The sequence below is a fragment of the Suillus plorans genome, assembly GCF_016647745.1.
Source record: "Suillus plorans strain S12 chromosome Unknown HD556scaffold_34, whole genome shotgun sequence".
Classification (NCBI taxonomy): Eukaryota; Fungi; Basidiomycota; class Agaricomycetes; order Boletales; family Suillaceae; genus Suillus; species Suillus plorans.
In genome coordinates, this window is record NW_024537418.1 from 109,874 (window position 1) to 136,757 (window position 26,884).

The 26,884-nt window shown below is 45.6% G+C and overlaps 3 protein-coding genes across 3 annotated transcripts; 1 reads left to right on the plus strand and 2 right to left on the minus strand.

Moving 5' to 3' along the window:
* Positions 1 to 1,896: 1,896 nt before the first annotated feature.
* On the plus strand, positions 1,897 to 2,773 carry HD556DRAFT_1309043 (uncharacterized protein; the record flags this gene model as incomplete). The annotated part of the gene is made up of 5 exons (XM_041300226.1): positions 1,897 to 2,134; positions 2,198 to 2,241; positions 2,306 to 2,425; positions 2,467 to 2,597; positions 2,722 to 2,773. 5 exons carry the CDS (start codon positions 1,897 to 1,899, stop codon positions 2,771 to 2,773), a joined length of 585 nt encoding a protein of 194 aa, XP_041159314.1.
* Positions 2,774 to 4,040: 1,267 nt separating this feature from the next.
* On the minus strand, positions 4,041 to 4,417 carry HD556DRAFT_1309044 (uncharacterized protein; the record flags this gene model as incomplete). Its single annotated transcript, XM_041300227.1, has 2 exons — positions 4,041 to 4,346; positions 4,373 to 4,417. 2 exons carry the CDS (start codon positions 4,415 to 4,417, stop codon positions 4,041 to 4,043), a joined length of 351 nt encoding a protein of 116 aa, XP_041159315.1.
* A 13,238-nt stretch (positions 4,418 to 17,655) lies between these two features.
* On the minus strand, positions 17,656 to 19,984 carry HD556DRAFT_1309046 (uncharacterized protein; the record flags this gene model as incomplete). Its single annotated transcript, XM_041300228.1, has 12 exons — positions 17,656 to 17,736; positions 17,787 to 17,984; positions 18,039 to 18,218; positions 18,423 to 18,512; positions 18,541 to 18,580; positions 18,688 to 18,884; positions 18,978 to 19,121; positions 19,175 to 19,255; positions 19,442 to 19,540; positions 19,703 to 19,809; positions 19,865 to 19,882; positions 19,966 to 19,984. 12 exons carry the CDS (start codon positions 19,982 to 19,984, stop codon positions 17,656 to 17,658), a joined length of 1,254 nt encoding a protein of 417 aa, XP_041159316.1.
* Between the last annotated feature and the right edge of the window lie 6,900 nt (positions 19,985 to 26,884).

Below are 26,884 nucleotides of genomic sequence, written 5' to 3' on the forward strand. Positions count from 1 at the left end.
CATGTGACACATGACGTAATGGTTGTGGCACAAAGACCCCATGATGTCACAGTCGAGACACAGAAGCCAGACGAACCCCATGATGTCATAATCGAGACTCAGAAGCAGGACGAACCCGGCTGGCTGAGTCCGAAATTAACTGGGACCGTATTGCCTGACAAAATCACCCAAACGGCCGAAAACATCCTTGACTCTCCCCCACGTCTAACGGACATTATCACTCTTGGCGATCCTCTAATAGACATTCACGAATCTGTCGTGAACCAGTACCATAATGACAACTTCTTCGGTAAAATCTTGAAGTCCCCAAAAGCCTTCAAGAATTTTGAAGTAAGCAATGGGCGAATCTATCTTAGAAACTCACACAAACGGATCCTGTGCATCCCGGACGTGCTAGTTAGCGAGCGCCGAATGCGCGAAATCATTATCTCTCACGCTCACTCGATCCTGGCGCACCTCGGACCCTCAAAGACCTTGTTGTACCTACGAGAGAACGTATGGTGGAAGTCGTTAGCGTCGGATGTTGAGGCATTCTGTGAGTCTTGTCCAACGTGCCAAGTCTCTAAACTATCGAACCATCAGCCTTATGGGCAACTAGAGACCTTAGACGTCCCGACCAGACCTTGGCAAACAATTGGGATTGACTTCGTAGGTCCACTCCCCGAATCGAGGACTCTACACGGAGTCTTCGATATGATCCTCGTCGCGATAGACCACCTGACCTCAATGGTCCATCTAGCCGCGACCAAGCAAACTTACTGAGCGAAAGACATCGCAGAGGTTATGTTTCATTTGGTGTATAAGCTACATGGTATGCCGTCTAACATTGTAAGCGACCGCGATACACTGTTCACAAGCACCTTCTGGCAGCGCATGAACCAACTAACCGGCGTAGAACTTCGGATGTCTACGTCGTTTCATCCCCAAACTGATGGGGCAACCGAACGGGCCAACCGTACCATTACCCAGATGTTGCGCTCCCAAGTCTCCCCTCACCAGAAAGACTGGGCGTCCAAGCTCCCGGCAATCGAATTCGCTATCAATTCAGCAAGTTCCAGTGCTACTGGATATCCTCCATTCGTTCTTAACTACGGCCGGCTCCCTCCTCCCTTAATCTGGAACTCTAACTCGGAGTTCCCTGGAGTTAAGTCGTTCCTTCAGTCGATGAAGGACGCCACCATGGCTGCTCACGACGCGGTTATCTCTGCCCGCGTCAAGAGCACCACAATGGCCAACCGAAAGAGGATGGAGGCCCCCTTCGTCGAAGGGGACCTCATTTACCTATCAACTGCAAACCTGTCCCTACCCAAAGGACGGGCCCGTAAGCTATCGCCCAAGTACATCAGCCCTTACAAGGTCCTCAAGGACTACCGGAACAACTCGTACTTACTTGACCTCCCCGCTGAGCTCAAGCAGAGGGGACTTCACCCAGCCTTCCACGCCCATTTACTGCGTATCCACGTGCCTAACAACGACCGACGCTTCCCCGGTCGTCAACTGCAGCAAATTGCAGATATTGGTGTGTCTGAAGAATGGTCAGTCTCGCGCGTCTCTGACCATCATGGACAAGGGACTGACGCCTTGTTCAAAGTAGAGTACACCACAGGAGACCACGTCTGGCTCCCATATTACGCTGTCTCTCGCCTAGAGGCCATTGGCCAATACTTAGAGTCTCTGGGCACGCCAGGCATCAAGCACCTTCCTAAGAAGGTATCTCCCAGCGCGGCTGATATCATGTTCGCGACCGTTGGCACGTACAAAGAGGCTCGTGATATAGTATATTCATCAATCGATTCTGTACTCGAAAACTTAACCGAGCTCAATCCCTGCAGGACTTATTTAAACGAGTCTGGAGGATCCCCTTACTCAAACCCCTTCGTTCCTTCTCCCCCTTTCATGGCGTCCCAACAGACCGAGCTTCCACTCGCTGACGCCATGAATGTCGACGTCGCTACTTCTGCTGAGGCTGTAGACGCCTTCCCTCCTCGTTCCCACTCGGGACAAGGGCGTCGTTCGAATCGTCGACGTGATTGGTATCGTGGACGAGGAGGTCCCTACCAACACGAGACCCGAGCCCAAAACGCTGACGCCATGAGCACCTTCACTAGCTTCTTCAGAGCTGAGGCCAAAGCTAGTAAGCTGCCCATAACTTCTAGTCAGCGTGTCTCTGCTAATCGCAGAACCCGCCCTCTCACAGAGGAGCTGGCAACCCGTAAGGAGGCATATGCCTTCAACCAGCAGGTCAGAGCTGAGCGCAGGTCCGAGTCCGCTCGTTCCCATCATCGCTCCCCACACCTATCATTAGATAACCGTCAAAGTCACTCTTCGTCTCATCGTGATCGTGAGCGCCGTTCCGGCCCTCGAGCTCCTAGTGGATCAGCCTCTCGAGCATTCAAACCATTTGCCAGCCACGTACCTCCTCCCAGTAGGCCCCATCCTCCTGTACCCAACCTCACCGCGGCTCAGTTGATAGCTGCCGTCATGGAGGAAGAGACTCGCAATCCTACCGTCTTACCACCTCCTCCAGTTGACCCAGTCCCTGACCCAGGAAGAGACGTCGCAGAAATTGTCGAAGCGGCTGAACGTCTTGACCTAGAGTGAGCGGCTAGAGCATCTGAAATCTCCGATACCGATTTTTTCGGTAAGCTCCTTATACTTGCCTTGCTCGTACTGCATGCGATCTTAATTCGCTCGCTATTAGACGCTCTTGGTGCTATGTAGGAACTCGTGGCTGCAAAACTCGCATCACCTGAAGAAACAGGTCCCTCGCTAAGGTGACCTGGAGGGCGTATGTAACGCTCGTCAAAAGTCATCGCCTAATATCGACGATGACAACCAATATACTCTTAGTTACTGTTCTTCTGACTCATTCCTATTTTCCTTCTATCATATTCCTTAGTATTCCCAGCTCTACAGTATTTAAGACCTTAGTTTACATACTGTTAGGGCAGTTGATCTTTTACCCCCTCCGAATACAATTTAGTTCGGACAGTCATATCGTTCGAAACCTAAGTTTATTCAAAACAAATTATCTTCTCTCTCGTGTCACACTTTCTAAGTGTAACACCTAGGTTAGCCTATCCTTAGTACATGTGTGCTGGTACAACGAGGTCATATAGGTCCAGTGACATTTTTTGCAACTGGAATACAACAATTCACTGAAGCTGAAGGGAATGTAAGGTATATTATAATTTATATTAACTCAGCTCTCCACTTCATCTCAACTCAAACTTGCGATCACTGATTTGCTTAACATATTCTCCAACCCTTTCACACCTCACCACCATCCACCCTGTTTTCCTGATGGTCAGGTTGCCAATTGCGATGCCTCTCCAGCTTTCTGACTCACCAGAAATTATTACAGATTTGTGTCGCCACTCGCCACTTCACAGCCGTGCAAAGGTGCATCAGTAAACTAAAACGAGCTGTACAGTATCCCAGCTCCCTAGCTTGGTCCCTACTACCTAGCTTGCTACAGTAGCAGACTATTTTGTCAATCTCTGTACAGATGCCCACAGACATGCCCAGCAAGCATGAAACAGCTCTCAAATAGTACTGATCTCCTCTAGTGCTGCCGTGGTCTGGTCCAGGACCATGGTTCAAACCAGACTTTTGGTCTGGTTCTCCACGGTTCGGTCCACAGTTCTCACACCAGCCAGAACCGGACCAGAAAACAGTTCTCAGTTCTAGGTCTTCCCCAACAGTCCTGTTCTGGTTTAGCCTTGCCGAACCATTCTGAACCATTATCGACTTTGACTTTGACTATGACAACTTCAGTCTCCACGTCAAACTGTTGTCTTCGGGATTCACACTACTGGTTAATCAGGCTACCTTTAGCCTTTTTGAAGGTAAGTACTATTTCCGGTAGACTTCAGGACAGAGGACCTCCCCAAATCACAGAACTTAGGTCGCATGCGCAATGATCTCTGGTTTTTCACTTTTGGCTTTGGCTGTCGGTGAGTAGTATCATTCATCTCTCGACCATTTCTTATGCCTTACTTGAAAATGTCAGAACCCTCCACTCATTCACCCATTCGACATCAACCATATGGATGCTTTGATGCTGCCACCTCTGTCAGCTCCTTGCTGCTCTCGCCACCATCTCTTGCTGCTCTCGCCACCATCTCTTGCTGCTGCTTGCCGTTATCCCATCTCTTGCTGCTGCTTGCCATTATCCCTTGCTGTTTGGTGTGGTGGTGAAGCTGCAGTGAGGTGGGGAGGGTGTGGGAATAATTTATATTGAAGTGATTCCAAAAATGGTCGATGTTTTTGGTGTTGTGGGGTAATTCCCACACTGTGGGGCTGAAAAATGCGGAGATGTAATGTGTAGGGATAGGAACCATCAGCTGACAAATATAAAGAATAAAGGAACAATCAAAAGAACCCAGAGAACCAGGAACAGGCTGGATGCAAGCATCTTTTTTGGATTCACCAGTGATACATTAGCTGCTACTGCTTGTAAGTACACTATGGAGTTCAACAATTATTGTATCACATTTTTGCTACCACTGTAGGCCATGTAATGTATTAATATCACAGTATGGCCTGCAATGCGAGAAAACGAGACATGATGCAATAATGAAAATGATTGGGTAAACGAGTGCGTATGGGCGTCTCCCTGTGAATGCTGCGGATCATCGAAACTTAAAAACCCTTATCCTCCTCCTTGAGCGCGTGACTAGCGCACTTTGCGTCTCTTGCAAGCAAACACTTGACCCAAGGTAGGGTTGGAATGCGCAATTACTTGCGCACATTAGGGTCAGTTAGTATGAGATCCTGCTCCCCATCAGGGAGATCAAATGTGCAACATGAAGTAAGTTTAAAGAATGGGCGCCCTAATAAAACCTTGAAGGTTGCACGCTCGATGACCTGGACTTGAAAGTACAGGGGTCCTGCGCTGAAATCAAGCGGTACATTCTCCACAACTCCAAGTGTCGCATCACATGATGTGTTTACCAACTCCATGTTGAGGCTATGGTCCGACCTGAGCGGTACGCCGAGCTCCTTCCATACATCCCTTGGCATGACTACTACCTCGGCACCTTGATCTAGGACACACGTGGAAGTGCGCCCCTCTATTGTTTTTGCATGGATACAGCACAGGGACGCAAAGTGGTCCACAACAATCTTGCTGTCATCACTTTGCATGCGCATGTCTTCATATTGCCTTAACCATTGATCGGTCGCAGGATGCCCTGATAATTTGTGCACTGAAAATGCGCCTACCATGATGCGCTTCTTGGTCGTAAGTTCGTGGAATTGTTGGTGAACGTCGGGAGATACAGCTAATAGTTCCCTTATAGGAATGTTGAGATTGGAATCAAGGAGGCGCTCGACAATGTGTTTGTCGGCTTCCTTGTCCTCGAGTGCAAAGGTGTAATGATATGATGATGATGGTGCTGTCAGTGATGCTGATGATGGTGTTGATGCTGGTGCTGGTGCGGATGATGATGCCTGTGATGATGATGATGCAGGTGATGATGGGGCAGTGCCTTTGGGAGGCGCCTTTGGGCTTGTTGGCATGCTTGATGGCGCCACTTTCACTAGCTCCTTTCCTTTACCTTTGTCAGCTGAAGCTTGTATTTCGGGAGAGATTATCTCCTCCTCTACTGTGGCTTGTCTAGATGCGGGTCTTGGATGCGCATGGGTTTTGCTGGGTATTTCGACACCATCAAAGTGGACGTTTTTACCTTTGGTGTTGCGCTTCTGCTCGCACTTTGCAGCTACATAGGCTAGTGCCTTGGACATTAAATCCTCCGTCTCATCGTCCTCATTGGAGTCTGTTCGCATGACTGTGTGCACAAACACAGATGACCCTACTTCAATTACTGCCTTGGTCTCCTCTGACACACGATAGAAAAGTCCTGCTGTTGCGCCTGCACTAGCAGTCATATCCAGCGTAGCGTGGCTCGCATAGTGTCGGTCTAGTCAGTCCTTGAGTAGTCCTCGGCCTGGAATCCATTCGCCATTTGGCAAGACGAGCTTGTGCGTCTCCTCGCTAACCTTGCATTTACCCGCGTCGATGTACCTTTGTTTCTCCGTGCAACGAGTGTAATAATGTTCAAGACTGCCACAAAAGGAGCAGTTGTTGAATGCGGATGCCTTGCGCTTATATTCGCGCTTGGTTACTGTACCTTGCATGGGCAATTGCGCTGGTGTGGTAGCTGTGACTAAGTTAGTGAACAATGCTGTCTCAGGTGCACTAACTGTCATGCTTGATGAGGGTGCATTTGCAGGCAGCATGAAGTGTCCAGCTGTAAAGACATCCATAAATGGGTATGGATCCTGTGGGTAATGATCAGAGAATTTAATCATGAGGCGCATGCGGATCAGCGCCTGAGCATCCTTAGGAATTCCTTCCATGAATATGCGATCGCGCTCGGCTTTCCCAATGTGATCTTCTGTCAAGAGCGGCTGCATGATATTTTTGTATGCGTGAAGGTAGTTGCTTAGCTCCTGGTATGAGGGCATCAGCTTGTTCGCATAATTGCATGCGATGGCTTGTAGATCAGCGAGCGCGTAGCGCCTCTTGCCATCCCATCTGGGATACATTACCTTAACCTCCTTGAGGAACATGTCATAGTTGCTTACTTGCGCCTCGGGCATTCCTCCCCATAATTCTCGGTCATTGCGCTCTAGGTATCTAATGATACCTTTAATGCGATCAAGTCCTTGTAGCCCCACAGAGGCCATAGTGTCATATGTATTAATACAAGTATGGGGATGGTAGAACATGAAGTATGCATACTTGCCTAGGATCCCTTGCCCCCACAGAGTATGCATACATGCAGCAAATCCCTCAGGGAAGCCTTGCAAGCTTCTTGTTGCAGCTATTTTTATAAATGAGGATAAATATAGACACCTGCTTCTGGTGCCTTCTATCAGGACCTTCCCCACACCACATTTTTGGCCACCTACTGTGGGAATTACCCCACAACACCAAAAACATTGCCCACTTTGGGAATCTCCACAATATCAATTATTCCCACACCCTCCCCACCTCACTGCAGCTTCACCACTACACCACAATAGGTCTTCCCTTGTATCTAAGTTGTAGTTTAGTATAAATATGAGTAATATAATATAATAGACCACTTTTTTTGTTTGTTTGTGTGACTGCTCCTCCTCCAGGGTAGTGATGCGCCGGGCCTGGCTTGGCCTGAAAGCCTGGGCTTGGGCCTGGCTTCAGAGGGCTCGGGCTTCGTCAAAACCCAGGCCAGGCCCTTTTAGAGGGCCTGGGCTTGGCTTGGGCCTAGGCCAGAGCCTTTGAGGTGAAAAATGATATATTCTATGTAAATTTTAAACATCAATATCAGAGTCCTCAGACTGTAAGATACTGCCCTTGTCACCCTCATTTACACCACAAAACTCGGCCTCCAACTCAACTTCTAAAATAGAGGTGGGAGCAGGCTCACGAAAAATTAAATCCCACTGATACATGAAATGAAGGACTTGAAGTGCCTCCACCACGTCAGCCTTCAAGCGATTGCGACGTTTTGTAATAGTCATCCCAGCGGCCAAAAAGGCACATTTGCTAGACACTGAAGAAGCCATGATACAGAGATGGTCACAGGCTAATGAGGCCCAAACAGGATAACATTGAGCATTAATCTAAAAATTCGAGCCAATAAGTCATCATATCCAATAAGCAGTTTGACACATACCCCCCACCACTGGATAACGGACATTTCTTTAGGCACAGTTTCAAGGGTGTTCAAATAGAGGTTAAATTCCCTCATCCACAGCTCCTTTGGATCAATAAGTACCTCGGCCTCCATCTCGCTGCCACTATCCTTGTCACTCAATAACTCCCGAAGCACACTGGCCAACTTCACTGACCCCCTCTTCCTGGGTGACAAAGGAGCATTGTTCTCACCATATATCTGGATATACCTTTCCTTGAACTTTGAGTAACATGTTAGAGTAGACAAAAAAATAAGAAGAAATGAACTTACAATTTTGTTTGTAGCTTCAAGGACCTCCTTGTGCAAATCCTTGCCCCAGAATCTCTTGAAATGGCTATCTTTGTGATTGGGATCAAGTACTTCGCACGAGTGATCAGAAAAGCAAAGATGGTGTAAGAAATTGACGTACACATGCTAATGATATAGGCATCACATTCAGCAGACTTCTTGTAGTACTCATGGATCTTGTCAGTCGCAGCTGTTAACGCAGCATAAAACGGAGCATATTTCGGGCTATTCGAGTGAGAGGTCCAGGCCTTATGAAGACCCTCGAGAGCAGGAAGAGCAAAATAAAGGGCAGGTCCAGTATCAGACGAGAATGCTTGTTGGGCATTATCTGCATGCTGTTCAGGACAATCAGTGATGAACATGAATGATAATAAGAAACAAACAGCAAGTAAGTTTATGAATAACTTAACACGATCCCATTTGTTGGACTCGAGCTTGAGTGCATTGATCTTTGCCCGCTTCGTCAGGTTTATCTCCTTCTTGCTGAGTTCATAAATAAAGGTGTCAACAAACTTTAATCCTTCAGTACTGACTCAAAACGTGAAGTGGAAATAAGTACTCACTTGCTTCTTCTTCTCGGCTTGGTCCAGCATCACATAGGTAGACGACCAACGAATAGGCATATCGAGGAGAAGCTGTTATGATAACATTTTACTCCTATCATTTCTTTCTTCAGTTACTTACCAAAACAGGCTGTCGTACCTTATCTCGCTTATCATGCTTCTCTTATCTTCCAAGCGGGCTGTCCACCTTATCTTGCTTCTATCTTGATAGCACATTTACAAGCTCCACTTGAACATTGCCTATATAGACTGTACTATACTCGATTGTATTCCTCACTTTAATCTACTGGGTTTTACCTGGAACATTCCTTCAGCAAGGTCTCCAACCTTGCTGTCTAAAGAATTACGATTCTAGGGAAGTCAGCGACACTTGCCTTAGCCAGAACCCTTGACCCTCTCATACGAGAGAAGACTATCGTCTATCAGACTTAACGTCGATTGTCCATTCGGACTGTGATAGCTCGACCAATCCCAGTCGTAACAAAAGATTAAAGTCTTTATCACCTGAACCGTTGCCATCTGCAACGTTACCGACACCACGACTTCGCTTACTCCTCTGATCGGAGCCTTGAACTTAGGGGCACCACCAAACTTCCCGCCGCTAAACAGCATGTCGACCCAAACCAAAGATATAGAATTAAAGATTGGTTCTCCCCCCGAATTCGATGGAGACAGAGAAGAGTCCAAGAGATTCATGATGAAATGCCATGCTTACCTTGATATCAATGATAAGGTATACAATGAAGATAAGAAGAAGATCATCCTTGTTCTGTCATATATGATGAAAGGAAATGCAGCAGCCTGGGCCGAAAGCTTCATGGAAGCCGCCCTAGACCCCAAGAGGAAAGACACCTCTGGACAACAGATCGGCTATGGAACATGGGCCGCATTCAAAAAGGACTTCGAAGAAGCCTTCAAACCTATGGACCCCGCCGGAACCGCTATGATGAAAATCCGCGGATTAGAAATGAAGGGAGATCTCCACACTTACATCTCCAACTACCGACTCCTCGCACAAAGGGCAGGAATGACCGAGCAAGCTCCCCTTATCGAATTCTTCAGACAGGGACTGGACTACGGACTCCAAGACAGTCTTCACCGTACTGGTGAAAGTCTCGATAACTTCGAGACCATGGTCAACACCTGCATCAACCTCGATAACGCCTACCAAAGGCTGAAAGCCATCAAAAAACGAGAAAGACCAACTCAGCAAAAGAAGAAGAATTTCGGGAACAAGCATTACACTCCTAGAAGAAACAACGACATGGAAGTCGATCGTATAAGCCGTCTATCTGACGCCGAACTCAAAAAGCACCTCAAAGAAGGAAGATGCTTCAAATGTCACCAAGTAGGGCATCGTGCCAATGACACCTCCTTCCACCCAAGAGAAAGGGGTCAAATCAGAAGAAACAGAGAAGAAAGCAGCGACGAAGAAGAAGAGAGTCGCGCTTCCACTTCTAGAAAAGCACCTATCAGAAGAAAGAAGGAGAAAGAAGACGAAGAGGCAGGAAGCTCCTCCACAAAGAGGAAAGCCCCGATCAGAAGAAAGACCGAGAAAGAGGAAGAAGATGAAGAAGATAGCGACTTCACCGAAGTCGAACGCCGCTTCATGGCAATGGATTTTTAAACAGGAAGGCTGCCTCGACGTCAGTACTTCCTGTCCCTGTACGACTAATACGGTCTATTGGAAATAGAAATGAATTGAGGATCCCCACATCAATTTTTTCCACTAAACGTATGAAAACCGTCGAAACTTCTATGGTTATCGATTCCGGAGCATCCGGAACATTCATAAGCAGTGCTTTTTGCAAAAAACACAAGATATGAACGCACAAACTCTCCCGACCATTTCCCGTCGTAACAGCAGATGGGTCAGAAGCCCAAGGAGGACTTATTTCTCGCTATTGCATCCTGACCGTCAAAATCGACCAAAGAACGATGACTGGAAAGTTCAACGTGGCAACGCTTGCGAAACAAGATAAAATCCTCTTAGGATTCCCCTGGCTCGCAGCAACGAAACCCATAATAGACTGGGAACGAAAGACCGTATCCCTACCACCCACGAAAAGATCCTGTGCGATAGAGAAAAAACTAGATCAAGTAAGGAAAAGAAGGGACCTTCCCCCGCTTTTCCCCAAGAAAGTCCTTGTCCCAAAGGAAGTATCTCGTGTATGGATGAACTCCAAACTAAGGAAGCCAGTACAGGCGAAGGTGGCAACTAATGAAACCACCTCCCCCTATACCGCTTCCATAGAAGAGGTTGCAGATGAAGAAACCCCTGATTACGACACTAAAGAAGATGTGTGGTCAGATAACTTCCAACCAACTGTTGACGACCCACTCGCCTACAAATTGGCAGACGACGAAGTACTCGTTGAATACGCTGTCGACGGATCGACAGTACGAGTGATCGAAGACCTATCCTTTAATACTCCACTGACACATGATGGAACATCAAAGAAAGAACAAAATTTTGGAAAGACAAGCAACAAAGCCCAGGAGTTCGCTATAGCAGGAGAAATTGCGAAACAAAGCAAAACGTTCGAGGAATTGGTCCCTACCTTCCTCCACCAATACATCGACGTCTTTGCTAAAGACAGACTCAACCAAGTACCCCCCGAAAGACCAGGTGTAGATCATCGTATCGATCTGAAACCAGGGTTTGTACCGAAGACATCCAAAATTTACCCGTTATCCGGAAAAGAACGTGAAGCAGTCAAAACTTTCATCGAAGAAAATACAAAGAAAGGATTTATTGTACCCTTTAAATCGCCCCAAGCTAGCGGATTTTTCTTTGTAGGAAAGAAAAGCGGAGAATTACGGCCATGCCAAGATTACCGCTACCTTAATGATTGGACGATTCGAAACCAATACCCCCTTCCACTTCCTAAATCCTTAATCGAATGACTCTATGATGCGAAATATTTCACCAAGATCGACATAAGATCAGGATATAATAACATTCGCATCCATCCTCAGGACCGATGGAAAGCTGCGTTCACTACGGAAGAAGGGTTATTTGAACCCACGGTCATGTTCTTCGGATTAACGAACTCCCCCGCAACCTTTCAAGCCTTCATGGGAAAGCTTTATCAACAGGAGATAAACGAGGGATGGTTAGTCATCTATATGGATGACCTCCTGATCTTCTCCAAAGATCTAGACGAACATCGCAAACGAACAAAACGAGTACTTGATGTACTCAGGAGAGAGAAATTAATGGAACCAGCTAAGGTCGATGGAATAAAACACTGGCCAAAACCAGGAAACCTGAAAGATACGCAATCTTTCTTAGGATTCTGTAATTTCTACAGAGCATTCATCGCCCATTATTCTGACATCGCGCGGCCTCTGATTGATCTAACAAAAAAGGATCACCCCTTCCAATGGACCACCGAGTGCCAGACTTCCTTTGATCGCTTGAAAGAAGCATTTTTATCCCAACCGGTGTTACAAAATCCCGATCCCAATAAGCAATTCGCCATCGCAACTGACGCCTCTCTTGCTGCAACAGGCGCGGTCCTCCTCCAGACCGATGAAAATGGGATGTATCACCCATGTGGATACCTCTCTCAGTCGTTTAATTCAGCAGAACGCAATTATGAAATCTTTGACAGAGAGTTGTTAGCAGTTATCAGGGCTCTTTCTGAATGGCGCCACTACCTGGAAGGAAGTCCCCATCCGGTGATCATATTCACTGATCATATGAACCTTCTCTACTTCCGAACAGCGCAGAAACTATCAAGATGACAGGCACGTTGGCAGCTAACCCTGTCAAATTTCAACCTAGAACTCCATCATGTCGCGGGAACTAAACTTGCCGCCCCTGACGCCTTGTCCCGCAGACCGGACCATTCTCTAGGAAAGGATGACAATGAGGACAAAATCCTCCTGCCGGACTCCTTGTTTGTACGATTAATCGACGAGAGCCTCTCTGAGTCCATTGCTCAGGATTCTGCTGAAGATCCCATCGTCCAGACGGCCACGAATGCCCTGGACGGAATTTGTCTTCCCCCCATGAAATCTGCATTGACTGATTGGACGCTCCATAATGGAATTCTGTTTTACAAAAACAGAGCCTATGTCCCTCCATCCCAAAGACTAGATGTCTTATTCAAAAACCATGATCACGCCACCGCCGGACACCCCGGGCGGTTTAAAACGGAAGAATTAGTGAAGAGGGATTATTGGTGGCCAGCCATTGGCACTTACATCTGCAAATATGTCGACGGATGCGCCTTGTGTCAACAAATGAAAGCCGATACACACCCCTCGAACCCCCCATTGCACCCCATTCCCTCCTCCGCTACCCGACCTTTCTTGCAGATTTCGGTGGATCTCATCACAGACCTCCCCATGTCTAATGGCTTTGACTCTGTTATGGTCGTGGTCGACCACGGGCTTACGAAGGGGGCAATTATTTCGCCTTGCAATAAAAACATCACCTCGGAAGGAGTAGCAAAACTATTCCTGAAGAACATCTTCAAATGATTCGGCCTCCATGACAAAGTTATCTCTGATCGTGGACCCCAGTTCATTTCGAAATTCTCTAAAGAACTAGCCAGACTCCTCAGATACCAAATCGCAGTGTCTACCGCCTATCATCCTCAGACCGATGGACAGACCGAGCGTCTGAACCAAGAACTTGAAACCTACCTACGAATTTATTGCAGAAACAACCCCCTGGAATGGTCGCACCATCTCCCCCTCGCCGAATTCGTTCACAACCACAGAAAGCATGATGCAAGGAATACATCCCCGTTTTTCCTGATAATGGGCTATGAACCAAGGGGGATTCCCCACGTTCTAGCTGTATCAGACGTCCCTGCAGCAGAAGAACGACTCAGAAACCTCCAGAAGATTCGTGAAGAAGCAATCGCTTGCCATAATCTAGCCATGCAACGAATGGCAGAAAGGTCTCGGAAGAAGAAGTACCAACCATGGAAGATAGGAGATAAGGTATGGCTGAACGCCACCAATCTCCTCACTTCTCTCCCCTCCAGGAAACTTGCGCCCAAGAGGCACGGGCCGTTCGAAATCACCGCAGTCTTATCTCCCATCACATTCACCCTGAAACTCCCCAAACAATGGAAGGTTCATCCCATGTTCCATGCTTCAGAACTATCGTCCTATCGCGAAACAGAGATACACGGACCAAACTACACCGAACCACCGCCTGACATAGTCAATGGCGAAGAAGAATACGAAGTCGAAGCTATTCTTAGCCACAAAGGAGCGGGAAAACGAAGACGCTATCTCGTATCTTGGACCGGTTATTCTTCCGGGAACAACGAATGGATACCCGAAGAGAATTTGCGGAGTTCGAAAGATCTCCTTGCAACGTATAAAGAGAGACACAAGTTGAACTGAACAAATCATTCCCTCAGACAAAACAAACATTTCTTCAGTAACATGACTCCTCCCCAGATGCCATCGCCCACCGAATCAAACATCTCCCATGTCTCTCTCAGAGATACATCCTATAAACAAAACATCATCAACATCGACAACGACGCCATTGTCGAAACCACTCTATTATCACTCGCCCATGCAGAAGAACTTGAAAGACAACTCGCCAAAGAACCTGCATTCGTTGCAGCCCCCATATTATCCCAGATCCATGTCATACGCGCCACTGCCGCCCTTGAACTCAGACTCAAAGAAGTCGAAAACGACGCCCTTAGACTTGCATGTCAACACATCCAGAGACGCATTCGCAGTCTTGAGATTCAGCTTCTTCCTGCTGCTTTTAGCACTGTCTGCAAAACAGTTATACAAACTGTTGCCGAACGGAACGCGACCGAGGTCGGTCGCCCGCCAAGCGCTTCTGCTAGCGCTCCCTCCAGTAGCATACCTGCTACAAATATACCTAGAGAAGAACCTCAGCCAGCTGCGCAGCCAGCACAGGCTGAAGAAGTATTACCCATCCCCAAGCCCGCCACCATCTACAGACGAAAGACCCGTAAGGGAACTATCATGCATGGAGTGACGAAGACTAGAGCTTCCAAAGGAAAGAAGCGCGAAGTTATTGACCTCACCGAATCCCCCGACGTCATCACGATAAAACAACCTCAGTTTTCCCCAGACAATTTCGTATGCCGCGTCTGCAAGAAACTCGGGCATCACCACAAGAACTGCCCCGAATACTATTGCCGTATATGCCAGGCTCATGCGCCTGGTCATTTTTCCATCTACTGTCCTTATGCTCCAAAGAAGGAGCAATTCCCATTGGTTTATACCGACGACGGCTTTTATGAGGCTTTGGCAGCATGGGAAGCCGGAAAAGATGAAGAACTCCTAGTGGAGTTGGATAGAGCAAATGCCAAGTACGACGCACTCCATTGGAACGAGGAATTAGAGTTCCAGAACACTGACGCAGACGTCGTCTACTACGCTCACATGGACGAGTACGTCAACCAGGATGATTAATGTCGAAGTCGGTGACTTTGACCGTAATAACGGGGTAATGTTACGATAACATTTACTCCTACCATTTCTTTCTTCATTACGTACTAAACGGGCTGTCCATACCTTTCTCTTATCCAAGCGGTGACCTGCACCAAACTGGTTCGGTGCATGGATGACTGATACTCTCCTATGAGCCCTATGCCCTATGAAATCATTTTCTCTATGATCTGAAGTCAGACTGAGGCTAAGGGAATATTTTTCGTTTTTACGAGTTTGCATGCTAGCGGACTGAATATTTTAGTACATTTAATTTGGCAATGAGTTTTGCTTAGTCAGCCATGGTGATGACCCAGACAAAACTCCCACGCATGTCAGGTGACTGTGAAAAATATTTCCCACATATGTTGTCCTGGAAAAACATTCATAAAACCCTAAATACTAGGCTCGCGTCATTTTCACCCTTCAAACAAAGCAAAGAAAAGACAGACACACAAAGGATTCACATCATGTGACATTTCTTACTCTCTTTCTGGACTTGTCATCAGGAGTTGGATAGGTCACATGACTAGCAACAAGCCAGGATGACTTAGCAAAATACCCAATGACTCATTATGACTCACTCTGAATATATGACTCATTATGACTCTTGAATATACTAGTAGCACAGCCACATTTATTGTGTATATAATGACCCCAGTTTTGAAATAATAAAAAAGCAACCAAGTAGCAACCAAGTGGGAGTTTTCAGACCATCTAACATTAAGTTGTGAGTAAGGTGTGATAAGTGTCAGCATCAGTGTCAAGAACTGTTCAAGACTGAGAGGAACATTCTCAAGAGACAGTAATACTGCAAGCTCATCATACTAAACGACTAGCTGCGAGCTCACTGTGTGCAACAACCAGCAAGCAAGGTACAGCCACAGTTTTATTCAAATTTCTATTTTCTTTTTCTTTTCTTTTCTCTTCTGTTTTACTTTCACCAGCCTTTGGTGTTCTTTTTCCAAAAAGCATATTCCAAAATATTCGTGTTGTCTCTACGTCCACCTAAGACTCAGAGTAGCTTAGTGGGGAGACTTAAGGGATTGATAGTGAAGCTTGACCTCACTCATCTGAGTAGTGATACTGAGCCAAGGTTTTCTGTGCCTGCTAGGCTTTAGCTGTTGAAGAGGGGACTTGGTAGTAAATCCAAGGACGTCCGTTCCTGAGTCTGTTTGAATACTCAAAGTGAGTTCCTTGACAGCAGGTTCAATATTGAGCTAAGAGTTCTACAATAAAGCATTTGACTAGTCTTGACCTTTGATTCTACCTGTTTTGTGCTGAGGGGGTTGATCATTGTAATTCCGCACCATTCTTTTTGGAGTACAGTGAGCTAAGAGGCACTGTTGTTGAAAGGAAGCTTGAGGAAGAACTTTCTATTTCTTTGGTTACTGCCATACTGTCGGGCTGACCATTATTTGTTTGTTTGTTTGTTTCTGTCAAGTCCATAGATTGGATTGACCATTGTATTTACTGATCTTGCAGAAGTATCTTTAGCTGAACGTACTTTGGGTAGTATACAACTAGCCACCCACGAACGACCACGTTATCAGTCATTGGTATTTGTCTGAATCGCTGACCGTGGAGATATTTGTTTTTATAGGTGTTTATCTATAGATCATCTATCTAAGAAGACAGCGGGCCGTCCGCCCTATCTCTTATCTCTTATCCAAGCGGGCCGTCCGCCCTATCCCTCTTATCTTGATAACACATTTACAAGCTCCGCTTGAACATTACCTATATAGACGGTACTATGCACGATTGTATTCTTCACTTTAATCTACTGGGTTTTACCTGGAACATTCCTTCAACAAGGCCTTCAACCTTGTTGTCTAAGAACCACGATTCTAAGAGAGTCAGCAACACTCGTCTTAGCCTAGATCCTTGATCCTCTCATTCGAGAGCAGACTCTTGTCTATCAGGCTTACCGCCGATTGTCCATTCGGACTCTGATAGCTCGACCAATCCCAGTCGTAACACATATCGGTGTCGACAACAAGGTAATCAGTACTACCATCCAGCATGAGGAAGGCTCCACAAATAATTGACCTTACTGAAAAAAACTCAGCTTGTGCGTGGGGTCTTGCTCAAACACGATAGAAGTTGAGGTGTTTGTCTTTTCGGAGCCGGATGCCAGTGGGAGCATCAAACGGATGAATGAGAGCTGATGAGAGAGTAATATCTCCCACTGCACATTCAAACAGAAAGAGCAGGCGACCGAATATCACCTTGTCTGTCATCTGAATGAAAACACAATCAAAATGCGGAGTACCATAGAACTTGGGATTGCATCGAAGATAGTCTGTGTGTTGTCACCAATCCACCATGAACTCATAGTTGACCTTCAAAAAACAGCACTCAGTAATAACCTGTTTGACCATATCAGTGTAGCAAAACAGAGTTGGACTGAATATAATGAACCTTATCACATGCTCGGAATTTGACCTGCTTTCCACCTGGTAAAGGGAGTTGAATAGCTAGTAGAAAGCTGTTCAAAAACTCATTGAGCTTGACCCGAAAACTAGTGAATGCATGTCCTCCTTATGAGCATCCTCAATTGATTCAAAGGTCTCCGCAGCCTGCCTTGATCCAAGCTTTACACAAGGTGAATCTGTATCATTTGATGGGACCAAATTGTCCGCATCATTTGAATCCTCATCCAAGTCTTTGCTGTCTCATGACTCATACTCATTGAGGTCTGATATGTGGCGGCGAATGCTCTCAGCTGCCACTTGCCAGTGGTTTATGCGCAGTATCTGAAATGAAATCAATACCAACAATGATAGTTAAAGTAATAAAATGTCACCTGTGGCGCCACATCCCTGAAATTGGTGCGCAGTAAGTACAAGTCTTTCAGCGACCCGTGCATCTTCTCATTCGGCTTTGTGTTGTAGTTACGTGTTGCACCTTTCACTTCAATGTTATCAAAGATGTGCGAGCTCATGTGCAGTTTGGGGAAGTTCCAATTTTTATCGCTCTCATCGGCACTCTTGTCTATGTATTGCTATTATAAGTTCAATCAATGAATGATCATCTGAGGGAACACGAGAAGACATACATGTAGATAGGTCGAGAAAGCTTGTATTGCATGCCGGCTGGCACTGATGGTCTCAGTTGTATGAACTTCAAGTGCTGCATACGCATTGAGTTCGAGAAAAAGGCAGATACAACAGAGTAGGAGGTAGCCAAGCAGACAGTCATCCTCTGTCAAAATTGTGTGTGAAGCATGGATCACCATCTAAAAAAGAGTGTCAGTGGCAATCAAGTAGAAATCTGAAAATGATTTTTTGTAGTTCAGCCCAGAGATAGTCACGATATAGACCACCATTGAAGTGGAGTTGATCCCATGACAATGCATCATGTACATCAGTGTACATCACAGTTGCAAAGGCATCCTGCAGCTTCATTTAATCAAAAATGGATTTACAAGAGGAAATCTTACTGTGATATGACGAAGGCCATACTCTTTTAGTTTCTCCTCCTTCTCCTCAGCAGTTTCCTTGGCCTGTGCAGCCTTTAAGACTTCCTGGGACTGAGCACACATTCGATGAGGATGACACTTCAATGTGTCCAAAAGTTTGTCGTGGGGAACGAGACAGACTGGACATGGCCAAAGGCATTTGATGCCTCAGATCAGCGACATAACACATCTTAAGTACATGATCCATTAGCAATTCAGATTAATATGGAAGTGTGACATTACTCACTGTTCCTCATAGTCAGCCAATAATATTAGGATGAAAGGAAAGAACCACCATTGAACGCTATCAAGGCACTGGAACCATTGTCCTGTGTGAGACTTTGATGCTAGTGGAGAGAGGATCTTTAAGAATGACTCGTGCCAAACAGCATTCTTGAAGTTGACCCAGCTTGGCTTGCCGGCGTGGTCTCTGTCTTCCTTCACCTGTGCCAGAGTGTCAGTCCTAATGGTCAGTATATTAATACTACAGCCATGTCATACAATCGGAAGCCATCCAACTACATAACCACCACCTACACCCTGTCCATTATGAATGTCTGTAGGTAGGTTTGCTAGACGTGCAACAATGGGATATCCTCTTGCAGTACCGAACGAGGATAACCTAGTTTTGTCAGCATACAAAATGAAAGCTAAGGGCTTGCCACCCGGTGGTAGCTGAGACTATGAGGCAAATGAATACGATCAAATTCCCCACAGGTGACATAAATACATACTTGAACATTCCAAAAGGTGTTGGCAGTGAAAGGTTCATCTGTAAAATGTATGAAAGTCTTGCCATTTAACTTTGAGAAGCACTGCACATCAAAAACCATATGTGGGAACAGTCAAGGATCACAAAGAAGATCAGCTGCCCACTCCCAGAGATCCCGATAGTATAAATCAAATTGTCAGATTGTATCATTGTATGGTACAGAAATTATGTCCTGAGTAAACTAATAAAACTCGGGAGTTGTCAGGAATTGATGTCAGAAAGAACGAACCCCAGTGATGTGATTGGAGACAGCATCCCATGTGTTGCGGATGTCTTTGTGGTTCTGAAATGTGAATTTTTCCTCCCAGGAAGTGCACCGGTTACAGAACTTGATAAGACAATCAGTTTGTTCATTATTTAGGCAAGCCTCCAGAGCAAGCTCAGCAATCTCAAACTCCAGTCGTGATTTGAATGGAGCCCAAGGGTGTTTGTCAGGTGATATAGATGTCAAAGGTGTTGGACGGCATTTGAAATCGTTGAAAGCATGTACTTCTGGTGCCATCCCACTGCTGGGATGATATTCACACTTGATGTCATCGACCTGGAACATCGGGTCTGCGTGTTCAGGGATGTCGACATCAAGAAATGAGGTAGGTTCTAGCAAAGTTTTAATGGTGAATAACAAACATAACGAATGATAATCTGAGCTTACCATTGAGCTCCACATTGTCTAAATCATTTCAAGTGCCTGGTGAGACATGTTGTCCTGTTATAACTTGAATATGATTAAAAAACACGCTAAAGGGCACTTACCTCTCTGTCCTGACACCATATCAGTATGATCTCCTCTCGAAATTTGTCGCGGATTTGAGGGACCCGCTATTATGAGTAGAATTAGAGACTGTAAATAACAAGAAAATGTGCATATGTCACGAGTTCCAAATACAAATCATTATACATTTCTAAATTCCAAGTCCTTTAAGCGCCCAGACATAGCGCCGTCTCCTAAGAATGTATTTACGGTTGAAGAGATACCCACGACTGCATCTATTGTAGAAGTACCAAAGTCACGTGATCTTTCGGAAGATGCCGAACTAGATGACCTCACACCATGTGATCCTCTTGGAATGTTCCAGAGTCTTACTGCGGCTGTGACACGTGTCATGACATCATAAGTTATATATAGAATCGTACGATACCTTTGATTATTCTGATTGGTTAGTTAGTTCATACTCAGTTTCGATCTCAGTTTCAATACATGTATATAGGTAGCGTCTTGTAGTCAGTAGTTCTTTAGTTCAAACCTCTTGTATCTCCAAGTGAGCAATCCAAGACATACCTGCTGCCTTATCCTCTTTGTGATTATCTTGTTGTTTGAGTCCTAGTCTCTGCCCTGCGTTAATTCGTTTAAGGGGTTGTGACATTAGGTTTGAACTATAGGAGACTCCGACTCTCGTGTTACACTCTCACACATCTCTTTCTCTTGCCTGGCCTTGTTGAAAGTTCTTCACATCATCAGCCAAGACAAAGCCGTTATACTCTTTGCCCGGTCTAAACAACCGCGACCTTTTTGAAAAACTCCTTTGCTCATTTGAGCGCATCCTTCATACCTATCCGCTTTATTAGTTAGTAGTCCTATACCAGGCCCTGTCTTACCACAGCCGCCAGTATACGGAGGAGTTGACGACATTAGGCGTCTCTCTACAACTTTGAGTGCTGGCCCAAGACCCTGCCTGCTCAACGTTACTATAGTTTCCTTTTACCCTATCCTTTTTCTCTACGCACGTAGGCATTCGCTTCGAGTCAATAGCGGAACTGTCTAGACGACAAACCGTGCTTTCGACCTACGAGGATTTAGAGACATACCCTAGTGAGACTCGCACGTGTAAGCTTCGGCTGGAAGCGTGATAACTTGTCCTAGGCTTGTACCCTCAAAACGGAGATTGCATTGTCCCTAGTTTTTCCCACTCGATTGAGTATAGATTCCGACCTTTTGTAGTTAGTATTAGGGAAGCGTCAGTGTGGGATTTTACCAGAACCCCTTGACCCTGAGCCAGTGGTAGATCCGATCAGATATCGGGGACCGCTCAGTTTTCCATTACATAACTTTCTTCTTTCACCATCATTCCCTTTCGGAAGAGCCCTTACGAGCAGCTCTTCAAACAGACATCAGTAAATCGGGTTCCAGAAAACAACTGGTACTATGTCTGAACTAGCATCCACATCAGCGCAACCTGCACCACAGGTAGTACTGCCTACGACTCCAGAACAAGTAGTGCAATACATACACCAGGCGCTAGCAAACCAGGCGGACCAATTCAGAGGCAAAATCCTGGAGCTAGAAGCAAAGAATAGGTCCCTGGAAAAGGCCAACAAAGACCTGGCACTACGCCTGGAAATGCAGGAAGACGAGACTATGAAGATACAGTCTCAAACATCCTTCGGCTCCGCAGGAGCAACAATGTTATCATCATCCCCCCCCTCCATCAAATACGCCAAACCCTTGGACTTCACAGGAGAAAAGGACCCCATAGAACTTCAAACTTGGATGGCACAAGTAGCACTATATGCGTCGCAATGGCCAACAATCCAAGAGGTCCAAAAAGTAGGGGTCATGCTTTCCTTCATGAAAGGTGCCGCAGGCAAATGGGCACAACCATATATTGCCAAACTCTCGGAAACAGGAGAAGACAGGTTCACAATGGAAGGTTTCAAGGCAGACCTAGAAGCTATGTGGGGCCAAGAAGACCGAGAAGGAAAGGCAGTCCGAGAGTTGGAATCCCTTAGGCAAGGATCTTCAACCATTCCCGAATATGTGGCTGCCTTCAAACAAAAGGCCGCATTAACATCTTTCTCCGACTATGATCAGAGACAAAAGTTCAGAGCTGGACTTCAAGATCGCGTCAAAATGCAGCTCGCTCATGTCCCTTACAAGGACAAAGACACCATGAAGAAACTGGTGGAACATGCAATCCAAATCGGACGCAACTACGAGGAGCTAGACGCAGACAAAAAGAAGACGAGCTGGTGGACCCCGAAACAGGGCACCAAGAACTTCGAATTGAAAGCTAGTCCAAGCAAAGATTCAGACGCCATGGACGTTGACTCCGGAAAGCAGAAATGGGCCCCAAAGCCCCAAGGAAAGACTGGATCTTTCAAATGTTACCGCTGCAGAGGAGAAGGCCATATGGCAAGAAACTGCAAAGACGCAGTCGCGCCCAAAGCGCAGGTGAAGGCTACTACAGTGCCAAAGGAAGAAAACGCAATGCTGCAGTGGTTCAAAGATTGGACTGCTAGCAAAGAAGGCAAGGGTTTTTAGAAGGGTCGAAGTCAAAGTCTGCGAACTTAGACTCGAACAATCGTTTCTCTATCCTATCTACCTTCTCAGATGTATCAGAAGTATTTATTAGATCCAAATCTGAGCATTTTTACATTCCGATTACGTTGAAAGGAAAGAACTGACAAGCAGACGTGAAAGCATTAGTGGACTGTGGAGCATCAACATTATTTATCAGTGAAAAATTCATAAAAAAGAATGAGGTCCAATGCCGTAAATTATTAAGGCCCATTCCGGTTAAAAATATTGATGGCTCATTAAATGCTGCCGGATCGATGACACATTTCGCAGAATTAGGTCTAAAGATCGGTGACCATGTGGAGGATCAAGCAGCCTTCATGGTTACGGACCTAGGAAGTGATGATGTTATTATCGGCATAGATTGGCTAAGATATCACAATCCGGAAATTGACTGGAACACTGGACGATTTGCACTTTCTCGATGCCCGGTTAAATGTATTACGAAAAAAGAACAAAGACAAAAAAATAGAGAAAAAAGAAAAGAACAAAAAAAGACAGAAGAAGTGCCAGATCTGATTCCCACAGAAGAGGATGACGAAGAAGACATGGCGATGAAAAGGGCGACGGTCGAGGAAATAGAAGATGAAGAGTATCCAGGAGAATGGATCAAGTATAAAGCCTCGGTTGCCATGGAGCAGAAGGTCGCAGAAGAAGCGACGAAGGTGAAGAAATCGGTTGAAGAAATGGTTCCCGATTGGCTTCACAATTACCTGGGAGTTTTCTCAGAAGAAGAATCTAAGCGCTTCCCTGAAAGAAAGAAATGGGATCATGCGATAGATCTTAAAGATGATGGCGATCTTCCGCCAAATGCGAAACCCTACCCCTTGTCACCAAAGGAGATGGACACCTTGAAAGATTGGTTGAAGGCTGAAACCACACTGGGACGTATTAGAGATTCACAGTCTCCAGTGGCAGCACCTTTCTTCTTTGTGGCCAAGAAAGATGGCAAGTTAAGACCGGTGATGGACTATAGAAAGCTCAATGAGAAAACGGTTAAAAATGTGTACCCGCTACCGAGATCTCAGGATTTAATTGATGCTTTAACCGGTGCCACGATGTACTCGAAAATGGATGTATGATGGGGGTACAATAACATTCGCATGAAAGAAGGAGATGAGTGGAAGGCGGCCTTCAAAACGCCGTTTGGTCACCATGAACCAACCGTGATGTACTTTGGGTTAACGAACTCCCCTGCCACGTTTCAGACTATGATGAACGAAGATATTCAGAGATCTAATTGATGGAAAGACCGTAGTGGTCTATATCGATGATATACTCGTGTTCACGAACAGCAGTAGGAGCAACACCAGAAAGTTGTATGAGAGGTACTAAAGCGACTAAAAGAAAACGATCTGTATCTAAAGCCAGAGAAGTGCAGCTTTGAACAGTCGGAAGTCGAGTTCCTCGGGTTGATCGTGGAGAAGGGTGGTGTTCGAATGGACCCTGTGAAGGTAGAAGGAGTAATGAAATGGCCTACACCTAAATGCGTTAAAGATATTCAAGTGTTTATGGGTTTTGCCAACTTCTACAGAAGATTTATCTTTGGGTTCTCGGATATCGCTAGACCAATGAATGATTTGCTATGAAAAGATGCAAAATGGGATTGGACGGAGAAACAGCAAGATGCTTTCGATGAACTGAAGTCAAGGTTTACATCGGCTCCAATTTTAGTCATGCCTAGTGTTGAGAAGAAGATGAAAATAGAAACTGATGCTTCTGATTATGCAACCGGAGCAGTTCTATCTCAACTAATGGAAGACGATTTGTGGCATCCCGTTGCGTACTACTCTAAATCGATGAATGATGCAGAAAGAAACTATGACATCCACGATAAAGAGTTGTTAGCAATTATTCGAGCATTGGAGGAGTGGAGGCACTATGTGCAGGGAAAACCCCAACATGTGGAGATCTGGATGGATCATAAGAATCTCGAGTATTTTATGACGAGTCAAAAATTGACAAGAAGGCAAGCCAGATGGAGTTTATTCCTGGCGGAGTACGAATTTACGCTCCAACATAAGCCTGGTGTGGTTAACGATAAGGCAGACCGTCTATCTCGGAGAGAAGACCACAGAGAGGGGGTAGAAAATGACAATTCTGATCGCGTTCTGTTAAAACCGGAGTTTTTTACTGTAAAAGCTGCTAAAAGAGGTCAAGTTCTAGTGCAAGGAGAAAAACAATTGCTGAGAAAGATAAGGCAATGCACAGAACAAGAACCTGAAGTCGCTAAAGCGTTAGAAACATTGAAAGCGGCACCGGTACAACTACGCAGAGGGATTGAAGAATGGAATGTTGAGGATGGATTGGTGTTATTCCGAGGACTGGTCTACGTTCCAAACGATAAAGAGATCCGCCGAGAGATATTGGAGTTGTTTCACGACTCTCCACCGGCTGGACACCCAGGACGAGCCAAAACCTTAGAGTTGATTTCCAGAAATTATTGGTGGCCTTCAATGACGAAGTATGTCCACGATTACGTAGATGGCTGTGATAGATGCAGAGCAACAAAGATTCACCCAACGCAACCACACGGTCCGCTGAAACCAAACGAAGTACCAGCGGGACCTTGGCAATCAATCACTTGTGATTTGATAGTAGATTTGCCTAAAAGCGAAGGGTTCGACTCTATTTTTGTCGTCGTTGATCGATACACAAAACAAACGCACATCATGCCTACAAAAAAGGAAGTTGACGCTCGAGGAATCGCGAAACTTTCCTTAGATAACGTATGGAAACACCATGGAACTCCGAAACAGGTGATATCAGATAGAGGAACACAATTCGTCTCCAAGTTTATGGGACAAGTGTCGAAACGCCTAGGCATAAAATGGAACATGTCAACGGCTTATCATCCTCAGACAGATGGACAAACGGAAAGGATAAACCAAGAAGTCGAGCAATATCTGAGAATGTTCACGTCTTACCGCCAAAATGATTGGGTAGACTGGCTTCCGATAGCAGAATTCGCTCACAACAATTCCGTCACTGTAACCGGTCATAGTCCATTCAAAGTACTCTACGGATACAATCCAGAGTTTACTTTTTCACCAATTTCCAATTCCAAAGTACCTGCAGCTGATGAACGAGTGGATGTAATGAAAGAGGCGAAAGAAGACGCAGAAAGTATGCTGCGCATGGCTAGTGAGCGGATGAAAAGATTCTACGATAAAGGAGTAAAAGACGCACCACAGTTCAAGAAGGGAGATATGGTCTGGCTCAATGCCAAGAATATTCATCAGAAAAGACCGAATAAGAAACTCTCCGACCGAAGACTTGGTCCGTTCGAAGTGCTTGAGAAGACGGGTGATGTAAATTACCGCCTGAAACTTCCAACAAAATATCAGATCCACCCAGTATTCCATGTAGAATTACTCACTCCGCATTCCCCCTCGACCTTAATCCAAAGACCTCCACATCATCGTCCGCCGCCAGAGATCGTATCAGAAGGCGATTCCGAATGGACAGTACGAAAAGTCCTAGACTCGAGACTGCACAGATCAAAACTCCAATACCTAGTAGAGTGGGAAGGATATCCGATAGAAGAAGCGACATGGGAACCTGAAGAGAACCTCGAAAATGCACGGTTGAAAGTTCAAGAATTTCATCGGCAAAATCCGAAAGCATTGAATCCCCGCAAAATTAATAAATCGGTGTTCGAAACACAGGAATTCTTGGAATGGCGTCGAAACTTTATCCACCCAAATGTCTTTCGCGATGACGCTCAACCTAGAGAGGGGGTAATGTCACGAGTTCCAAATACAAACCATTATACGTTCCTAAATTCTAAGTCCTTTAAGCGCCCAGTCACAGCGCCTGTTACTAAGAAAGTATTTATAGTCGAAGATGTCCCAACAACGGCGTCTATTGTAGAGTTACCTAAAGAACCTATGAACGAGTCACGTGACTTATCGGAATATGCCGGACTAAACTTTATTCCAAACGACCCTGACAGAATGTTCCAGAACCTTACGGTTGCTGCGGCACACGTCATGACATCATAGTTATATATAGAATCGTACGATATCATCTTATTATTTGATTGGTAGATAGTTCAGACTCAGTTTCGATCTCAGTTACAAATATGTGTATATAGGTAGTGTCTTGTAGTCAGTAGTTCTTTAGTTCAAACCTCTTGTATCTCCAAGTGAGCAATACCAAGATGTACCTGCTGCCTTATCCTCTTTGTGATTATCTTGTTGTTTGAGTCCTAGTCTCTGCCCAGCGTTAATTCGTTATTGGGTTGTGACAAGTTTGATACATAGTCACCATGACAACTAACAACCTCTTTCCGATCATAGATTTCGTTTAGTTCCAACTTTCGGTAATGGGGTAATTCGGATGTTTGCAAATAACACATCCGAGATGAAGAGACTA